Source organism: Pseudophryne corroboree, chromosome 9, assembly GCF_028390025.1.
Source record: "Pseudophryne corroboree isolate aPseCor3 chromosome 9, aPseCor3.hap2, whole genome shotgun sequence".
NCBI lineage: Eukaryota > Metazoa > Chordata > Amphibia > Anura > Myobatrachidae > Pseudophryne > Pseudophryne corroboree.
Window position 1 is genome coordinate 176,930,731 of NC_086452.1, and position 22,135 is coordinate 176,952,865.

At 42.7% G+C, this 22,135-nt stretch overlaps 1 protein-coding gene across 1 annotated transcript in view; it reads right to left on the bottom strand.

Annotated features, from left to right (window-relative positions):
* LOC134958768 (calcium-activated chloride channel regulator 1-like) overlaps nucleotides 1-22,135 on the bottom strand; it is a 195,581-nt gene that overhangs the window by 165,993 nt on the left and 7,453 nt on the right. The window contains exons 2-4 of the mRNA XM_063941504.1: nucleotides 8,559-8,696; nucleotides 5,720-5,870; nucleotides 4,116-4,224 (exon numbers count right to left, since the gene is read on the bottom strand). Of these exons, the coding sequence (XP_063797574.1) occupies nucleotides 4,116-4,224; nucleotides 5,720-5,870; nucleotides 8,559-8,696 (398 nt within the window). The remainder of the gene's footprint in view (nucleotides 1-4,115; nucleotides 4,225-5,719; nucleotides 5,871-8,558; nucleotides 8,697-22,135) is intronic.

Genomic DNA, 22,135 nt, shown 5'->3' on the forward strand with positions numbered 1-22,135 from the left:
AGACTATACAAGGAAAATATCACTCCCCTGTTGACCCGTATCACTGCCTTATTGGACAATTGGAAGTTACTTCCCCTATCTTTGTTAGGGAGAGTGGCTGTACTACAAAGTCTAGTTTTTCCAAAATTGTTCTATCTCATGCCAATGCTCCCTATTGGCCTTTCTAAACGAGATATATTATACATGTGCAAAATTATGTCCAGATTTTTATGGAAAGGTAAAAAATCATTTATAGCTTTAGACAAACTTATGGCTCCAAAATCGGCAGGGGGAATCGGAATTCCAGATTTTGCTTCTTACTCCCTGGCCACCCTGTTCTACTGTGCTGCTGATTGGCTGTTCAACAGGGATCTTTTCACAGACCCAGTCTTAGATGAGGCCCTTTTTCATCCTTACTCTCCAGGTGCCCTTTTATTATCCAAAGCTACATCCATCCCGACTCACATACATCATAATCCCCTCTTTCATGATATTTATTATGCTTGGATCACACTGCATAGGAAATTTCACTGTACTCCCCACACCTCACCCTGCATCCCGTTATTGGGTAATCATATGTTCCCTCCCTCTTTTACCAACTCTAACTTTTGTGTCTGAAAGGAAAAGGGTCTGACAAATTCCTCGTAGGTCTTTGATCCTGGAGGTGCTTTTCTCCTATTCTCAGATCTTCGAGATAAATACAATCTCCCTTCTTCACATATTTTTATGTACCTGCAAATTTGTCATTATCTGGGATCTACCAATTATACCCAAAAACACTATGTGACAACTCTAACTCACTCAATCCCTTACTAGTATTCCTGAATGTTCATAAATCAGGCCATACACGTATTTGACAACTTTACTCTATTTTAACATCTGCCTCCACTTATGTAAGATGGGATAAACTTCTGAAGAAATGGCAACAGGATCTACCTCATCTCACTGATCATCAACAGCTCAGTAGTAGTTATACGCTTGTAATGAAATGATTAGCTTCCCCATAATTACAAGAGGTACATTGCGCACTCTGCAAAGAGCATATATATCCCCAGCCCAACATGCCAGATTCCATCCGACCGAATCTGGAGAATGTCCCAAATGCCCCATGCACACTGCTACCTTTTATCATCTGTTTTGGGAGCGTGGCCTGATTCATATCTTCTGGCATAAAGTGGCCTCATTTGTTAATCAGCTACTAGGACTATGGGTTAGAGCGACTCCTTTGACATGTCTTTGCGCTAACTTTAATGACTGGGACCTAGGTCCCTCCCGACACCGCTGGCTCCCGTTCCTGACAGTATTGGTCACTGTATCTAAGAAAATTATATTATCACACTGGCTGTCAGCTTCTTCCCCAAGGATGACGGAAGTACACGGAAAGCTTTTACACATTCTATAATTTGATAGGAAATCAGCCCAAGTCAAAACAGAATTGGGTGTAAAATCTTTATACAAAAAGTGGGGCATGTACATAGACTCCCGTGATCAGGCCACACAGACCCAAGTATTTAAAGCATTTAAAAATACAGAAGTTTCTTCATAGAAGACTATTAGAAGATTACACACTATGACCCCCCCTTACTGCTCACTAGTTCTTTCTGGGCTTATGTTCCTTCTACTCCTATTATTATGTTATAGCTGTCTTTACTCAGGATGTCGTTGGTACTACTGTATTATCCTTCTTTTGTCCCAGCTCTCCCTCGTGTCTGCCCCCCTGCCTTCCCTTTCCCCCTGCCCCTTTCCTTGTAGCTCTACATTCCTCCCCATTTGATAAAGATTGGGGATTATTTTGTATTTGTTATCCTATAATGTGGCCATGTCATATAGTTCCGCATTGGTACACAATCACATCACCTTCTTTGCACTATCATAAGATGTGTTCGCATCTCTATTTATGTTATTATTCCTCTTTTCTCAAACTCTATGTATGACTGTTTCACGGCCATGTATATCTATTATCTGTTTTCCTTCGTGTATTTTGTTTTAAAATCAAATAAACAGATTTAACAAAAAAAATATATATAACACCAATAAATATAAAAAATATTATTACCCCTGTTATTTAATTTACAAATAATATTGTCATTTTAATATTTATTATCTGTTACAGTGAAAAAATATATAATTTTTTGTATTAAATTGATTGCAGCTTTATTTCACACTATAAATTCAGTGAAATTCAGTGGGCAATACTATCCTCTGTAATGGCCAAGAAAAGGCAAAGCTTGAACTTTGTGTTAACTGAACTACCCACCTTCACAAAACATTCTTTTTCACTAAGAAATGTGATTTGTAATCAAATGTTATCTTAATCTCCCCTTGAAGAAGTCCACACCCTGAAGGACGAAACGCGTTGGTACTGTTTGCTGCTGAAACTCCCCTTGATGGACAGATAAGCATTTGAACTTTTTTTATCCTGTACGCATAACCTTTGGCTATCTTGTGTCCCTGGGACAGTTTGTTGCTGACTTCCCTATCCTCATAATGGACAGATAAGCTTTTATGATTTTAAATCTTGTACGTGTGTTGTCTAGCCGTTTTTGTATTGTTCATTAAAATCTGTATTTTATGTTGTGAAGTTACAGATTACATTTTTATTGGGAATAAGCTAGTTCCCTAAGTTCGTGCCCTATATTGCGAAAAGCACTATTTTAATCTATGAACGATACACACTATGTTTGCTGTTTCTTCTTTTACATGTTAATTCTAAAATGATGAACATCGGCTGGAAGTTTTTATTCACCAGATAAGTGCCCAAGGCCATACTAATTTTTTAACCCACCTGAGTATTTCCGTTACAATTGTCACTACACTCATTAGCGCTTGTTTTCTTCACTACCCAATTTATCTTAATCTCATTCATCTTTACCGCTAACATATTAAATACATTTTGTTTAGATAACTTTCAATTTAAAGGTACTTATTTTTTTACTTAAAATGTATTTGTAATAAAAATGTATCCACTATCTTTTCTACTACATAAAACATTTACAATATTTTTGCTTTTATACTAAGTTGATTTTTACAAGTTAGAATATCTATAACATAACATACTGTATTATGTGTTGATATTTTAAATACTTAAAAGTGTAAATAATAACTTTGTACAACTTCTACCTTCTATTATAACAATATCTACCAAACTACTGTTATTACATAGTTCAATATCACAATATCATTAATATCACCTTAACATTAAATAGCAACATCAGATATAGGTACTAGTAAAATAGCTTGCGAGATGCAGGCTGTGCGGGAATACCGGCAGGTGTACCCATATTTTTAAAGCAGCGATCATTTACCAGGCAAAACCTACCTTTAAAAATGTGGTCATACTCGCTAGAATGGCCACGTAGCCTGCATCTCGCAGGCTATTACATAAGCACCATAGTATCATTACATTTATCAAGATTTTGTATTTTATATCAATAGAATATAAAGGGGTATATGTAATAGGTTCTAATTACTAGGAATCCGTGTAATCTTGAACCATTGCCTTAAAAAAATTGCCAAAATCAAGAAAATCAGAACATATTACATATACCCCAAAATATTTTACATCAAGTGTGTATTTTGTCAATGATATCTGCAACTTGTTGCCGCTTATATGTCCGCAAAACATGTCAAGAGGGCAAAACAATGGAGATGAATTCTCTACAGATACATGCTACCATATGTTATAACTGTTGATCTATATGACGGCCAAACAAAACCATCAATGAGGAAGCTGCCAACATAATCTAACAACTGACTCCACACGTTTTAATAATTTACCTTAACGGTTTTGGCGAAACGTGCTAAGAACCTCAATATCCACATTATTTGCAGAGTTTATTATATTTATTTTGACTATAGGTAATCTTTTTCCTGCACGGTAGTACAAGCCTCAGCATGATAACACCTCTTACTATGTTTAAAAGTAGGGTGTGCAGTCCAAGATGAATCCCCCCTCCCTCCTATTTCCTTTATGATTGGTAATTGCAATGGAGTCCATGCTTTCTATTACTAAGATAACAATCAGCATACAAGTATAATTATTTCACATTTTATTCTGATGATAATGATACAATGATGATGATGATGATGATGATGATGATGATGATTATTGTGATTATTAGTTATAAAAATGTCACCTTGTAGCTTCTACTGTACGATCTCTGGAAACGTAGTAGGGTTTATCAGTGTTATACTCATCAAAAACACCCCATCGAAGGTGTGCCCATTCATGGACAAATATTCTTCCTGTGTAAATAAGCAAATAAAATGTATTTGGTTCACTGGGAGCAAAGATGCAGCTTAAAGTCTATATAAAGATGTTTTCAGTTATTGTGAATGGATTTCTGTTAGTAGTGTAGGTGCATTACAGATTATGCTGTGCGGTAACATACAATGTATAGCATCCCATACAGAGGGAGAATATATTAGTACATATTGAGTAATCAGCTGCAGTTCAGAATTTAACAGCTATGTCCATTTATTTCAATTGCAGAAGTGTACATTTTGTAGTTGTAGCTACAGTAACTGGTGATCTGCTATGCAAACTATTTCATCTCAACTGAACAATATTTCAATACAAGTTCCGGGGGCCAGGGCCGTCAAGAGCTCTGATGGACCCGGGTAGTAGTGGAGGCGTGGCCAAATCCGAGAAGGTATGGCCATGCCTCCTTTAAAAATGTAATAAACCACTATTTTCGGCAGTGTAAAACGTGCTGCATGCTCAGGAAAGGGGAAGGGCACCATGGGAGTGTGGGTGGCTTTGTCTGTATAGCAGCGCAGCCCAGCAGCGCATAGGGCTGCTAAGTGTGCCGATCGACTGTTCTGCTCTACAGGCCCAGCCAGTGGCAGTGGGCAGACAGAGCAGTGGGGGCGATTGTAGACCAAGGCCCCCATTGCGCCCCTCAATCCAAACCAGGCCTAGGTAAATGGTACCGCCACCTGCCCACTCCACCACTGCCAGGGACATATTATTGCTCACACATTTCAGTCTAGAACATCAATGAGCACTACAGCCCAATTATAACACAATTGTTTTATAATTCTCTTGTTTGCATTGTAATTATTTCATATGCATCTTTAATATGATTTCAAATACTGTTAAATCTAAAGTGCAAGTTAATTTATACAAAAGATATACTTATAAAATCACAAATATTTAATTTTAGAAAGTTTAGAATTTATATTATCAGAGATTTGAGTTTGCTTATGTGTTGTATTTTTATTATGTACACCAGAATTCCTGACCCTAGACCAGTTAAAGAATGTTACAGAAATTTTTTTTCCCATGACTACTATAACCTAGCTTGCAAAAATACAGTTCAGAATTTTTGATATAAAGGGACATATGTGGGGAGAGATAAATTACTAGCCAATTAGCTCCTGTCATTTTTCAAACACAGCCTGTAACATTCCAGTTAGGAGCTGGTTGGCTGGTAGTTTATCTCTCTCCATTTTATCTTTCTCCAAGGCTTAGCACATACAGTATCCCCCTAAGTCTGTTCATTTATTTTATTTTAGATGTAGTAGTCCTCTAAAAAGGAACTGAGTATTTCACACAGCAGACACAACTAAGCTAGGGGAAAACTGCTGCTGGTGAATATTAAGAACCTTGGAGTTCAGGTCTTCTCTAAATACAGTCATTCCTATTTCCCAATAACAGAAGGAGAATGTCACACCAGATCGAAGCATAGTATGACCAAGCAGATTGGGGTGAATATATATATATTTATGTTCCTTTTACCTGGAGATCCATATACTGAGGCCAGGCTGGTATTTAACAAGAAATTAGGTGTTAAATGAATGTACTTTCCTTGTTCCCCACACCCTCGATACTGAATAGTATATGGGTCATCTCCGTATTTCAGGAAAGGATGTGTGATAATAATATCTGCCTGTTGGAACAAAGATTTACCATTTAATAAATGTATTATTAGGACAAAAAATTGGTTCCACAGTAACCATGTAATCCAGTTGTTCTCAAACTGTGTGCTGTGGCTCCCTGGGGTGCCTCAGGACACTTGCAGGGGTGCCTTGGATTGGTGGCCCAGAACCAATTCAAATCATTTATGATCAATGTAATAGGCAAAACCAGTGCTGGTGGCTGCCAATAATATTATACACTATGTGGACAAAAAGAAGCAAATCTTGACCTTCACCATCTAACTGAACCTAAGGATGACATACAGTATAAAGATAATTTACTTAATTTAATATTTATTTCTAAATTTCTCAAAAATAAACTTTTGGCCTAGGGATGCTGTGAAAAAAAATGATAGTCTAGGGTGCCGTGATTCAAAAAAGTTTGGGAACCACTGATGCAATGTATAACTTACTACTTGGCAAAATATAAATTCACTTTTCCCTACTGTTACCTACTAACTATATAAAGATAGATGGGTATCCGTTCACATGGTCGACCATGTTATGGTCGACAGTCATTAGGTCGACCACTATTAGTCGATATTGACATGGTCGACATGGACACATGGTCGACACATGAAAATGGTCGACACATGAAAAGGTCGACATGATTTTTTTAACTTTTTTTTCTTTTGGGGAACTTTTCCATACTTTACGATCCACGTGGACTACGATTGGAACGGTAATCTGTGCCGAGCAAAGCGGTAGCGGAGCAAAGGCACCATGCCCGAAGCATGGCGAGCGAAGCGAGCCATGCGAGGGGACGCGGTGCACTAATTGGGGTTCCCAGTCACTTTACGCAAAAAACAACACCAAAAAAAGTTAAAAAACTCATGTCGACCTTTTCATGTGTCGACCTTTCATGTGTTGACCATTTTTGTGTGTCGACCATGTGTCCATGTCGACCATGCCAATGTTGACCAATAGTGGTCGACCTAATGACTGTCGACCATAACATGGTCGACCATTCATACCGGAACCAGATAGATGTCACCAAACAGTTGATCATCAACTATAAATTCAAAACAAAACTATGCCCAAAATATGGAATTAGATAAGATAAAATAGAAAAACACTAAACAAAAGTACATTTTTATGTAGAAGAAACTTGAACATAATATCCCTGGATTCCTGGAAGCTGAAAATAGTTTCAGAGTACACACAGATGTCAGGTCACAGGGTTTATGCTTTAATTTGTGTTCACATCCCCATGACTGTCTGAAGGTTTGTACATAATAAACAGGACTTGCATGACCCAGTTCTTCTATAAATATTTGATTACCCATTGGTCTAGCTTAGCAGTTTCATAAACATGCATTTTTGGCAAAAACAGTGTCTTTTTATATCACAAGGGCACACAAAATTTATTCCGCAGCTATGCCTATGTAGTCGGATGTATTTTGCACTTATACCTCCTTATACAGTACATAGAGAAGTGCTACAATGGGGTTTTGGGGGGCGATGATGATGTGCTTAACTGTATGCAAAGCTCACAAATAAAAACAGCTATATAATTTATCTAGTAAGGGTGTGCATGGCTCATATATAAAGGAACTGCTGATTTTGCAGGCTCCTGTAGGAATTTTAAGTGGCACAAACTGCAATATATCCACCCAGTCAATGAAATATAGCACTGGTGTTGTTGTTTTTTTTTTAAAGATAGGAATTATATGAACCACGATCAAATGGCAGAAATGTATATTAGGAGACAAATAGAAAAGTTTAATCAAAGATACAGTAAGGTTGGGCAAATGTGACAGGACTCCTTAGTTTAAGGTGATGTCTTGCACAACGGAAACATTATCACTGTGAATCACCTTACAACAAATATATTAAAATAATTGTACTTATCTGACCTGCAGAAGAACCATGAATTACTCAATGTGGGTGGGTGATCACCCTAGACTGCAATAATACAGTGCAGCCAGCAGCCAAATAGTAATGAGATATAGGAATAACATTGGTTCATTCTGTCAGAAGACATTGAGAAAAATGATCTATAATATCCCTTTAATATGATTTCATATCCATTATGTTACAGTAGCTGCCATTTCTTAACGCTTCTAAAACATGAAACTTTATAACACATTGTAAAATTCCTTTAATTACATTTGCTACTGTTTTTGCTTCATGTCATAACAGTTTACTATTTTACTTTATTGCATAATATACCATATATTATATGCTATCAAGCCCTAACCATAAAATTAACACAATAACTTCCAGTTTTGGTCAAATAAACTAGATGTAATGGCGCCTGAGTCTGGCGGCCTTGCGGGATGGTGGCCAAACTTAAACTTTTCTTTAAAGGGGCAATCACTTACAAGGCATGGTTTTGCCTTGTAAGTGATTGCCCCCTTAAAAACATCAGAATTAAGCTGGCAACCCTCCCTGCCACCGAAATCAGGCGCCATTACATCCCGCCGCATATGTCATCTTACTTGGTCACTATATGCAATGTATTATAAGGTGCAGGAACTCTGCTTGTAGGCAGATACAAGAAGGCAAGCAAGTGGCATGTAATGATTTTAATGATTATTTGTTTAGAAATAAAGGGCTTTATCCACTGTAAAAGTCCTGTGAGTGCCTCCTGCTTGATTTATTTTGTTAATTTATCTTCATTATAGTTAATTTTGGAAAAATATCATTTATATTCATACCTCTTCATAAGTTTCTCTTTCACGCTTTGTGTAGTTTTTTGATGTCCAGGTTATTGGAATTAAAATTTTCACACTCTTTATGGTGAGTCTGTTCTCTGTAGCATGGAATAGATAACTTGATGCATCTATCACCATTTCCTAGCATACAAAAAATATAAAATACAGTAAATGACACATAATAGACATGAGCAAAATTCACATTCAATTCTAAGGCTATGGGTCTACCCAGAGCCGTAACTGGACTCTTTGGTGCCCTGTGCCAGAAAGAGACTTGGCGGCCACCCATTTTTCCAATAGGGACATAAGGCGCAAGTCCTGGTGGGGAAGGGCTATCACAAAATTGATCCCAAAGAATGCCCATGCTATGATGCCCCTTCCCACATTTTGTTTTATATATATATATATACACTGCTCAAAAAAATAAAGGGAACACTAGAATAACACATCCTAGATCTGAATGAATGAAATATTCTTATTAAATACTTTGTTCTTTACATAGTTGAATGTGCTGAAAACAAAATCACACAAAAATTATCAATGGAAATCAAATTTATTAACCCATGGAGGTCTGGATTTGGAGTCACACTCAAAATTAAAGTGGAAAAACATACTACAGGCTGATCTAACTTTGATGTAATGTCCTTGATCTCCTCCCAGACCTGGACTAAAGCATCCGCCAACTCCTGGACAGTCTGTGGTGCAACGTAGTGTTGGTGGATGGAGCGAGACATGATGTCCCAGATGTGCTCAATTGGATTCAGGTCTGGGGAATGGGCGGGCCAGTCCATAGCATCAATGCCTTCGTCTTGCAGGTACTGCTGACACACTCCAGCCACATGAGGTCTAGCGTTGTCTTGCATTAGGAGGAACCCAGGGCCAACCGCACCAGCATATGGTCTCACGAGGGGTCTGAGGAACTCATCTCGGTACCTAATGGCAGTCAGGCTACCTCTGGCGAGCAAATGGAGGGCTGTGCAGCCCCCCAAAGAAATGCCACCCCACACCATTACTGACCCACTGCCAAACCGGTCATGCTGGAGGATGTTGCAGGCAGCAGAACGTTCTCCTTGGCGTCTCCAGACTCTGTCACGTCTGTCACATGTGCTCAGTGAGAACCTGCTTTCATCTGTGAAGAGCACAGGGCGCCAGTGGCGAATTTGCCAATCTTGGTGTTCTCTGGCAAATGCCAAACGTCCTGCACGGTTTTGGGCTGTAAGCACAACCCCCAACTGTGTACGTCGGGCCTTCATACCACCCTTATGGAGTCTGTTTCTGATCGTTTGAGTAGACACATGCACATTTGTGTCTTGCTGGAGGTCATTTTGCAGGGCTCTGGCAGTGCTCCTCCTGTTCCTCCTTGCACAAAGGCGTAGGTAGCGGTCCTGCTGCTGGGTTGTTGCCCTCCTACGGCCTCCTCCACGTCTCCTGATGTACTGGCCTGTCTCCTGGTAGCGCCTCCATGCTCTGGACACTACGCTGACAGACACAGCAAACCTTCTTGCCACAGCTCGCATTGATGTGCCATCCTGGATGAGCTGCACTACCTGAGCCACTTGTGTGGGTTGTAGACTCTGTTTCATGCTACCACTAGAGTGAAAGCACTGTCAGCTTTAAAAAGTGACCAAAACATCAGTCAGAAAGCATAGGAGCTGAGAAGTGGTCTGTGGTCACCACCTGCAGAACAACTCCTTTATTGGGGGTGTCTTGCTAATTGCCTATAATTTCCACCTGTTGTCTATTCCAAATGCACAACAGCATGTGAAATTGATTGTCAATCAGTGTTGCTTCCTAAGTGGACAGTTTGATTTCACAGAAGTGTGATTGACTTGGAGTTACATTGTGTTGTTTAAGTGTTCCCTTAATTTTTTTGAGCAGTGTATATATATATATATATATATCGCAAGTAATATCCGGCACTCCAATGCAACAACCAAGCTCAATGCCGGGTGCCCTCCTCTTGTTAATGAAGCATATCACAGGATAACAGGCGGCACTCACGGACTCACTCAGAAAACGACCGGGGACCCCAGGTCTGCTTACAACGTTTCGGAATTTATTTCCTTCGTCAGGTAACATTGTTACCTGACGAAGGAAATAAATTCCGAAACGTTGTAAGCAGACCTGGGGTCCCCGGTCGTTTTCTGAGTGAGTCCGTGAGTGCCGCCTGTAATCCTGTGATATATATATATATATATATATATATACACACACACACACACGAGGATCCACTGCACTCGCCATTCCCAGGAGAGGGGTGCACTCACATATGTGTATATATATATATATATATATATATATATATACACATATTTTATTCACACACATTTGCAGAACACTACAAGGAAATGGATTCGGACATTAAACTTCGTTATACCACATTTGCACACTTAACTTGAGAGCTCACTGTTATTTAATTGCAATAGCTTTTATTAAATAACACATTTCAATTAGTGATGTGCACCGGAAATTTTTCGGGTTGTGTGTTTTGGTTTTGGATTCGGTTCCACGGCCATGTTTTGGATTCGGACGCGTTTTGGCAAAACCTCCCTGAAAATTTTTTGGCGGATTCGGGTGTGTTTTGGATTCGGGTATTTTTTTACAAAAACCCCTCAAAAACAGCTTAAATCATAGAATTTGGGGGTCATTTTGATCCCATAGTATTATTAACCTCAATAACCATAATTTCCATTCATTTCCAATCTATTCTGAACACCTCACACCTCACAATATTATTTTTAGTCCTAAAATTTGCACCGAGGTCGCTGGATGGCTAAGCTAAGCGACCCAAGTGGTCGACACAAACACCTGGCCCATTTAGGAGTGGCACTGCAATGTCAGACAGGATGGCAGATTTAAAAAATAGTCCCCAAACAGCACATGATGCAAAGAAAAAAAGATGTGCAATGAGGTAGCTGTGTGACTAAGCTAAGCGACCCAAGTGGCCGACATAAACACCTGGCCCATCTAGGAGTGGCACGGCAGTGTCAGACAGGATGGCAGATTTAAAAAATAGTCCCCAAACAGCACATGATGCAAAGAAAAAAAGATGTGCAATGAGGTAGCTGTGTGACTAAGCTAAGCGACCAAAGTGGCCGACACAACATCTGGCCCATCTAGGAGTGGCACTACAGTGTCAGACAGGATGGCAGATTTAAAAAATAGTCCCCAAACAGCACATGATGCAAAGAAAAAAAGAGGTGCAATGAGGTAGCTGTGTGACTAAGCTAAGCAACCCAAGTGGCCGACACAAACACCTGGCCCATCTAGGAGTGGCACTGTAGTTTTCTAGCGAGAGGATGAGGGCTTCCATCCTCATGAACCACTAGCCATGAATATAGGCCGGGGCCTCAGCCGTTCCTTGCCACTCCGTGTCGTAAATGGCATATTGGCAAGTTTACGCTTCTCATCAGATGTTTTAATTTTGATTTTTGGGTCATTTTACTGAACTTTTGTAGTATACTTGATGACCCAGAGGTAGAGCAATGGACTACTATACCGTACTGCTATATATATACTGGTGGTCACAGCAACATTCTGCACTGTCCCCTCCTACTATATACTGCGCACAACTAAAATGCAGCACAGGTATGGATGCATAGTATACTTGACGACACAGAGGTAAAGCAGTGGACTACTGTACCGTACTGCTATATATATACTGGTGGTCACAGCAACATTCTGCACTGTCCCCTCCTACTATATACTGCGCACAACTAAAATGCAGCACAGGTATGGATGCATAGTATACTTGACGACACAAAGGTAAAGCAGTGGACTACTGTATCGTACAGCTATATATATACTGGTGGTCACAGCAACATTCTGCACTGTCCCCTCCTACTATATACTGCGCACAACTAAAATGCAGCACAGGTATGGATGCATAGTATACTTGACGACACAGAGGTAGAGCAGTGGACTACTGTACAGTACTGCTATATATATACTGGTGGTCACAGCAACATTCTGCACTGTCCCCTCCTACTATATACTGCGCACAACTAAAATACAGCACAGGTATGGATGCATAGTATACTTGACGACACAAAGGTAAAGCAGTGGACTACTGTACCGTACTGCTATATATATATACTGGTGGTCACAGCAACATTCTGCACTGTCCCCTCCTACTATATACTGCGCACAACTAAAATGCAGCACAGGTATGGATGCATAGTATACTTGACGACACAGAGGTAGAGCAGTGGACTACTGTACAGTACTGCTATATATATACTGGTGGTCACAGCAACATTCTGCACTGTTCTCCTACTATATACTACAATGCAACACAGATATGGAGCGTTTTTCAGGCAGAGAACGTAGATATTTTCAGCACACTGAGCACAGATATTTGCAAGCACGCTGAGCACAGATATTTGCAGCACACTGAGCAGATATTTGCAGCACACTGAACACAGAAACTGAGAGAATGCAGCCATGTCCTCTCGCTATCATCTCCAAAGCACGAGTGAAAATGGCGGCGACGCGCGGCTCCTTATATAGAATACGAATCTCGCGAGAATCCGACAGTGGGATGATGACGTTCGGGCGCGCTCGGGTTAACCGAGCAAGGCGGGAAGATCCTAGGCTGCCTCGGAACCGTGTAAAATGGGTGAAGTTCGGGGGGGTTCTTTCACTCATGGTTAGTGGTTGGGTGAAGCCATTTATTGTCAAACAACTGTGTTTACTCTTTTTAAATCATAATGACAACAGAAACTACCCAAATGACCCTGATCAAAAGTTTACATACCCTGGAGATTTTGGCCTGAAACATGCACACAAGATGACACAAACAGGTTTGAATGACTACTAAAGGTAACCATCCTCACCTGTGATCTGTTTGCTATTTTGTAATCAGTGTGTGTGTATAAAAGGTCAGTGAGTTTCTGGACTCCTAATAGACCCTTGCATCTTTCATCCAGTGCTGCACTGACGTGTCTGGATTCTGAGTCATGGGGAAAGCAAAAGAATTGTTAAAGGATCTGCGGGAAAAGGTAATTGAACTGTATAAAACAGGAAAGGGATATAAAAAGATATCCAAGCAATTGAGAATGCCAATCAGCAGTGTTCAAACTCTAATTAAGAAGTGGAAAATGAGGGATTCTGTGGAAACCAAATCACGGTCAGGTAGACCAACAAAAATTTCAGCCACAACTGCCAGGAAAATTGTTTGGGATGCAAAGAAAAATCCACAAATAACTTCAGCTGCAATACAGGACTCTCTGAAAAAAAGTGGTGTGGTTGTTTCAAGATGCACAATAAGGAGGCATTTGAAGAAAAATGGGCTGCATGGTCGAGTCACCAGAAGCAAGCCATTACTACGCAAATGCCACAAAGCATCCCGCTTACAATACTCCAAACAGCACAGAGACAAGCCTCAGAACTTCTGGAAAAAAGTCATTTGGAGTGATGAGACCAAAATTTTACTTTTTGGCCACAACCATAAACATTACATTTGGAGAGGAGTCAACAAGGCCTATGATGAAAGGTACACCATTCCTACTGTGAAACACGGAGGTGGATCGCTGATGTATTGGGGGATGTGTGAGCTACTAAGGCACTGGAAACTTGGTCAAAATTGATGGCAAGATGAATGCAGCATGTTATCAGAAAATACTGGAGGAAAATTTGCACTCATCAGCCCGGAAGCTGCGCATGGGACGTACTTGGACGTTCCAACATGACAATGATCCAAAACACAAGGCCAAGTCGACCTGTCAATGGCTACAGCAGAATAAAATGAAGGTTCTGGAGTGGCCATCTCAGTCTCCTGACCTCAATATCATTGAGCCACTCTGGGGAGATCTCAAACGTGCAGTTTATGCAAGACAGCCCAAGAATTTACAGGAACTGGAGGCTTTTTGCCAAGAGGAATGGGCAGCTTTACCATCTGAGAAAATAAAGAGCCTCATCCACAACTACCACAAAAGACTTTAAGCTGTGATTGATGTTAAAGGGGGCAATACACGGTATTAAGACTGGGGTATGTAAACTTTTGATCAGGGTCATTGTCATTATGATTTAAAAAAAGTAAACACAGTTGTTTAACAATAAATGGCTTCACCCAACCACTAACCATGAGTGAAAAAAAAGTTTGCGAGTTATCATTCATATTCTCTGACAAATGGGCAGAAAATCAGAAATTCTGCTAGGGTATGTAAACTTATGAGCACAACTGTACATACATATTAGGATTTTAATAACCTACCGGTAAATCCTTTTCTCGTAGTTCGTAGAGGATGCTGGGGTCCATATTAGTACCATGGGGTATAGGCGGGTCATTTGGGAGCCACTGGCACTTTAAGAGTTTAATAGTGTGGGCTGGCCCCTCCGTCTATGCCCCTCCTACCAGACTCAGTCTAGAAACTATGCCCGAGAAGACGGCCATACTTCGAGAAAAGGAAATATACAGATAGTGGTGAGAATCACACCAGCTCACACATAACAAAAAGGAAAGCCAAGCTAACCAACTTGGAACAATTCAGCAACGGCTGAAACAACAATACTGAACCAAGTAACAACACATGAATATGAAGCGCTGGGTGGGCACCCAGCATCCTCAGTGGACTACGAGAAAAGGATTTACCGGTAGGTAATTAAAATCCTATTTTCTCTTACGTCCTAGAGGATGCTGGGGTCCATATTAGTACCATGGGGATGTACCAAAGCTCCTAGTATGGGAGGGAGAGTGGTGATGTTCCTGCAGAACAGATTGACCAAACTTTAGGTCCTCAGAGGCCAAAGTATCGAACTTGTAAAACTTAGCAAACGTGTTTGACCGAGACCAAGTAGCTGCTCGGCAAAGCTGTAAAGCCGAGACACCCCGGGCAGCTGCCCAGGAAGAACCCACCTTACGAGTAGAGTGGGCCGTAACAGATTTTGGACATGGCAAGCCTGCTGTAGAATAAGCATGCTGGATAGTAAACCTGATCCAGCGAGAAATTGTCTGCTTAGAAGCAGGACACCCAACCTTGTTGAGATCATAAAGGACAAATAAAGCGTCCGACTTCCTGCGACGAGAAGTTCTCTTCACTTAAATTTTAAAAGCCCTCACCACATCCAAGGACTTTGAAATAATTGAGGAGTCAGTAGCCACTGGCACCACAATAGGTTGTCTGATATGTAAAGCTGACACAATCATTGGAAGAAATTGCTGACACGTTCTGAGCTCAGCTCAATCTTCATGGAAAATCAAGTAGGGGCTCTTGCATGACAATGCCCCCAATTCGGACACATGTCTAGTGTCACAACTGAGGGTTTAGGCTGACAGGAGGAAGCCTCAGTTGTAGGGGCTGAAATGAAATTAAACTTGGGAGGTTTAATCAGACCCCTGGACATGTAAGTGTAGAAGGATTACCCGAAGGTGTGACCATGACAACCAGGTTAAAAGTCAATAAAAGCTTTATTAACAGGCTCCGTATTAAAACAACAGTATTCACAGTTGATAATAATCAGTGGCAAATAATACAGTTCCTGGATCACTATAACCATAGAAGGTATCACAGAGCACTGGTAGGTTGAGGAACAGATGTTAAAGTCCTTTGATGGAATAACCTTACCAGGCCTGGCTGTAGTAGTGAAGGTAGCCGAGGAACACGCCAGTAGATGTATTAGATGAAGCTGGTAACTTGAATAGACTGTTGTAGATACTGGATGGAACCAGCCAGGTGGTAGAGACACGGAGTGGATGCTGAATGGAATCAGCCAGGTGATGAAGACACGGAGTGGATGCTGGATGGAACCAGCCAGGTGATGAAGACACGGAGTGGATACTGTAAGATGCTAGGGAGCGTGGAAACAGAAGAGTTGAAAAGAGGTTACCGGTGGTTGTGGATACTGCTGGTAAGTAGGGATCCGCTGGAACAACACCGGCACTTTAAAGGAACTTGATACTGCTGGAAGCTGTCCGCTGGAAGCAGATGGGTTAATAGCTGGAAGCTGGAATAGCCACGGAGGACTGCAGAGTCAGGCTGCACCGCAGGATGGAAGGCAGGTGCAGGTCTCTTAGTGGATGCTGGAGACAGGAGCTGGAACCTGGAGAAACAACCACAGAAGAGAGAGACTGGAACTAGGTTTGACAACCAAAGCACTGACCATTTCCTGGTTCAGGCACAGGATACTTATACCTGCTGCAGGGCAGGCATTGGCTGGCCAATCATGCAGATTCACAGTGCAGCGGATTGGTGGAGATTGAACATGTGACTGGAACAAACATGGCTGCGCCCATGATAGTACAGGAGGGAAAGTTGGTTTGGAAAACCTTGTGGAAACATAGCAGCAATGGCGGCGCCAGCCGCGGAGGACAGGAGACGCCAAACTGACAACTGCACACTGAGACACATGGATGACAGCGGAGGCCGCGGCAGGCATGTGGCACCACTCTGACAACCTGCATACTGGAACACTGGAGCGGCGGCGGAGGCCGCGGAGGACGGGAGACGCCATACTAGATTCAAACATGGCGCCGCTGTGACAGCGTCTCAGAGTGACAGGAGGGATATGCAGAGTGTGGACATCAGTAACACAGATGAGATCCGGCCCTGGAACGCTGAGCCAGCTTCAGGAGGCATCTAAAAGGCAAGTAATGGCGTCCAGATACCCGGATCGTGACAGCACCCCCCCCTTTAGGAGTGGCCCCAGGACACTTCTTAGGTTTTTGAGGAAACTTAGAGTATAAATTCCGGACCAAGGCAGGAGCATGGACATCTGACGCATTGGTCCAAGAGCGTTCTTCAGGACCATAGCCCTTCCAGTCAATAAGATACTGCAATTGACCGTAACGGAAACGTGAATCCAGAAACTTGGCAACTTCATACTCAACTCCCCGTTGAGTCTGGACTTTCAGAGCCGGAGGAAGTGCAGAATGAAACCGATTCAGTATCAGCGGTTTCAACAGGGAAACATGGAATGTCCTGGGTATTTTCAAGAAGGGAGGTAACTGGAGTTTGTAAGCAACAGGATTGATGACTTGTTCAATTTTGAAAGGACCGATGTAACGAGGTGCAAACTTCATGCTGGGCACTCTTAACCTCAAATTCTTCGTGGACAACCACACACGATCACCCACTTTGAGAGCAGGAACCGCTCTACGCTTCCTATCTGCAAACTTCTTGTACATGAACGAGGCTTTGAGCAGGGCCGCTCGCACACTCTTCCAGTTGTTAGAAAACTGACGCAAGGTGACATCCACTGCTGGAACAGAAGTTGCTGGAAGCGGTTGGAATTCTGGAACTTTAGGGTGGAATCCATAGCTGATGAAGAATGGTGTTGAAGAAGATGAGGAATGGTATTGATTGTTGTGGCTGAACTCGGCCCAAGGAAGGAGTTGAACCCAGTCATCTTGAGAGGAAGACACATAAATGCGGAGGAAGGCCTCCAAGTCCTGATTCACCCTCTCGGTTTGACCATTGGTCTGAGGATGGTAAGCTGTAGAAAACTTCAACTTGACTTGGAGGGCTTGACATAAACTTCGCCAAAATTTGGCTACAAATTGTACTCCACGATCAGAGATGATCTCTTCAGGAAGACCGTGGAGTCGCAAGATCTCTTGAATAAACACTTGAGCCAGCTTGGAAGCTGACGGAAGACCGGTGAGAGGTACGAAATGTGCCATCTTGGTGAACCGGTCAACTACCACCCAGATGGTATTCAGATAATGGAACCAGTTGCCCCGCAGGCGACTGGCGGGAGACTTTGTGTTGGGCACACTTTGGGCAAGAGGCAATAAACTCTATGACGTTCTTCTTCAGAGTTGGCCACCAATAGGACCTAGAGATAAACTCAAGGGTTTTCTGAATGCCTGTATGTCCGGCAAAACGGGAAGCATGGGCCCAATGCATGAGCTTCTTCCTTAACACCGGCTTCACAAAACTTTTCCCTGGTGGGGGCGTAGAGTCCATCCCTACCGTGGAGAATGCCAACGGATTAATAATAGGATGCTTGTCCGAAGACTCTGACTCATTTTCTTGCTCCCATGAGCGGGAAAGGGCATCGGCCTTGCGATTCTGAGAACCCGGACAGAACTGGAGTTTAAAATCGAGCCTGGAAAAGAAAAGTGCCCATCTGGCCTGACGAGGGTTAAGACATTGTGCGCTTTTCAGATATAAAAGATTCTTGTGGTCGGTAAGTATAGTGACTGAATGAGAAGCTCCCTCCAACAGATATCTCCACTCCTCTAGAGCGAGCTTGATGGCTAGCAACTCCTGGTCGCCAATGGCATAGTTGCGCTCAGCTGGGGAGAACTTCCGGGAGAAGAAACTGCAAGGATGCAGATGACCATCTTTAGCCCTCTGGGATAACACCGCTCCTACTCCAACGGAGGAGGCATCCACCTCAAGGATGAAAGGAGAGTCGATGTCGGGCTGTTTCAGAACTGGTGCAGAGATGAACCGTTGCTTTAATAGATGAAAAGCTTGTGTAGCTTCTTCAGACCACTTGGACGGATTAGCACCCTTCTTGGTTAATGCAGTGATAGGCGCCACAATGGTGGAAAAGTCTCGTATAAACTTTATGTAGTAATTGGCAAACCCTAAGAACCTCTGGACCCCTTTGAGGGTTAGGGGTATCGGCCAATTCTGGATTGCTTGTAGTTTCTCAGGACCCATCTCTAGTCCGGAACCGGACACAATGTAACCTAGAAACGGAATGGATTTGACTTCAAAAACACATTTCTCTAATTTGCAATAGAGATGATTGACACGGAGACGGGACAGAACCTCCTTTACACAGAAGCGATGTTCCTCTAGATTATTGGCAAAGATAAGGATATCATCTAGATAAACCACGACATGGCATTATAGGATGTCTCTGAAGATCTCATTCACGAAATGCTGGAAAACAGCTGGAGCGTTGCTCAATCTGAAGGGCCTGACGAGGTACTCATAATGTCCATCACGGGTGTTAAAGGCGGTCTTCCACTCGTCACCCTCACGGATCCGGATGAGATTGTAGGCACCCCTCAAATCCAACTTTGTAAAGATGGTTGCTCCACTAACTCTATCGAAGAGCTCTGTAATCAAGGGTAAAGGATATCGGTTCTTAATGGTAATGTCATTCAAACCTCTGTAGTCAATGCACGGCCGCAGGCTACCGTCTTCTTAACGAAAAAGAAGCCTACGCCAGCTGGAGAGGAGGAAGGTCGAATAAAACCCTTCGCCAGGTTCTCCTTGATGTACTCCTCCATGGAATGCGTCTCTGGTAGGGACAACGGATAAGTTCGGCCTCGAGGTGGAACCTTCCCTGGGATGAGATCAATTGGACAGTCCCATTCTCTATGAGGAGGAAGGATATCAGCGGAGGCTTTACTGAACACGTCCGTGTAGTCTTGATATGGAGGAGGTGGAACATCAGACGACCTGGGGGAGGAAGAACAAACAGGAAGCACTTTGGACAAACAGGTCTCAGCACAGGAGGGACCCCATGCTAGTATCTGCGTAGTTGTCCAGTCAATCGATGGATTGTGGAGACGGAGCCATGGAAGGCCCAAAACCACTGGATGTGTGGCTCTTGGAATCACTAGAAAGGAAATAAATTCTGAATGAAGAACTCCTACTCTCAGACGAACTGGTAGAGTCCTTAAAGAAATAACTGCGTCAAAAATCTTACTGCCATCCACGGCAGTCAAGGAAATGGACGAGGGAAGTCTCTCGGTGGGTAGGGACCACCGTTTAACATAAGCTTCGGTTATGAAATTCCCAGCTGCTCCGGAATCAAGGAGGGCAATGACGTTCCTATATCATTGAGCAATTTGAAGCGAGACTGGGAGATTACAATCATGAGGAGATGGAGAGGAGATCATTACTCCTAGCCGGCCCTCTCCTTTGCGAGCTAGGATTTGAAGTTTCCCGAACGTTTGGGACAGGCATAGATAGCGTGAGACGGAGCTGCACAGTAGAGACAGAGAGACTCAGAGAGACTCAGAGAGACGTCTTCGGCGCTCAGCGGGAGATAGACGGGAACGACCAATTTGCATGGGCTCATCTTTGGATGGAGACGGTTGACGAGGAGGAGGAGCAGAAGATTTTGGAATAGATGATCTTCCTCGCTCAGTTGCTCTTTCTCTGAACCGTAGATCAACTTTTGTGCAAAGTGAAATTAGCTCATCCAACTTAGAAGGCAAGTCTCTGGTAGCTAATTCATCCTTGATGCGTTCTGATAAGCCATGCCAGAATGCAGCATACAGGGCCTCGTCATTCCATGCCCGTTCGGATGCCAGGATTTTGAACTGTATAAGATACTGTCCCACAGTACGTGTTCCCTGGCATAAACGGAGAATCTCAGATGAAGCAGAGGTTACCCGGCCTGGCTCGTCGAAGATGCGCCTGAATGTAGCTACAAAGTCAGTATAGGAGGACAGCAGGGTATCAGACTTCTCCCATAAAGGTGATGCCCAGTCAAGGGCTGAGCCACTGAGAAGGGAAATAATATAGGCAATTTTAGTACGGTCACTGGGGAAATTGCCAGGTTGTAGCTTAAAATGGATTTCACATTGGTTGAGAAATCCCCTGCAGAATCTTGGAGATCCGTCAAATTTTGCTGGCGTTGGAAGATGAAGACGTGGAGTAGAAATGGGTAAGGTGGGTCGGGTTACAGCTGGTGTCACTGTGGTGGACGCACCAGACGTACCAGGTCCACGGAGGGTCGTTTGAATCCTATCCAGCCGGGTAGAGAGATCCTAGAGACAGCGGATGATGTGGCCTTGTGCAGCCTCCTGATGTTCGAGTCTGGCTGCCAGTTCTTGCATCGGCATGGCCGCTGGATCCTGGTCTCCGACTGGATTCATATGGTCAGTGCTTACTGTCACAACTGAGGGTTTAGGCTGACAGGAGGAAGCCTCAGTTGTAGGGGCTGAAATGAAATTAAACTTGGGAGGTTTAATCAGACCCCTGGACATGTAAGTGTAGAAGGATTACCCGAAGGTGTGACCATGACAACCAGGTTAAAAGTCAATGAAAGCTTTATTAACAGGCTCCGTATTGAAACAACAGTATTCACAGTTGATAATAATCAGTGGCAAATAATACAGTTCCTGGATCACTATAACCATAGAAGGTATCACAGAGCACTGGTAGGTTAAGGAACAGATGTTAAAGTCCTTTGATGGAATAACCTTACCAGGCCTGGCTGTAGTAGTGAAGGTAGCCGAGGAACACGCCAGTAGATGTATTAGATGAAGCTGGTAACTTGAATAGACTGTTGTAGATACTGGATGGAACCAGCCAGGTGGTAGAGACACGGAGTGGATGCTGGATGAAACCAGCCAGGTGATGAAGACACGGAGTGGATACTGTAAGATGCTAGGGAGCGTGGAAACAGAAGAGTTGAAAAGAGGTTACCGGTGGTTGTGGATACTGCTGGTAAGTAGGGATCCACTGGAACAACAACGGCACTTTAAAGGAACTGGATACTGCTGGAAGCTGACCGCTGGAAGCAGATGGGTTAATAGCTGGAAGCTGGAATAGCCACGGAGGACTGCAGAGTCAGGCTGCACTGCAGGATGGAAGGCAGGTGCAGGTCTCTTAGTGGATGCTGGAGACAGGAGCTGGAACCTGGAGAAACAACCACAGGAGAGAGAG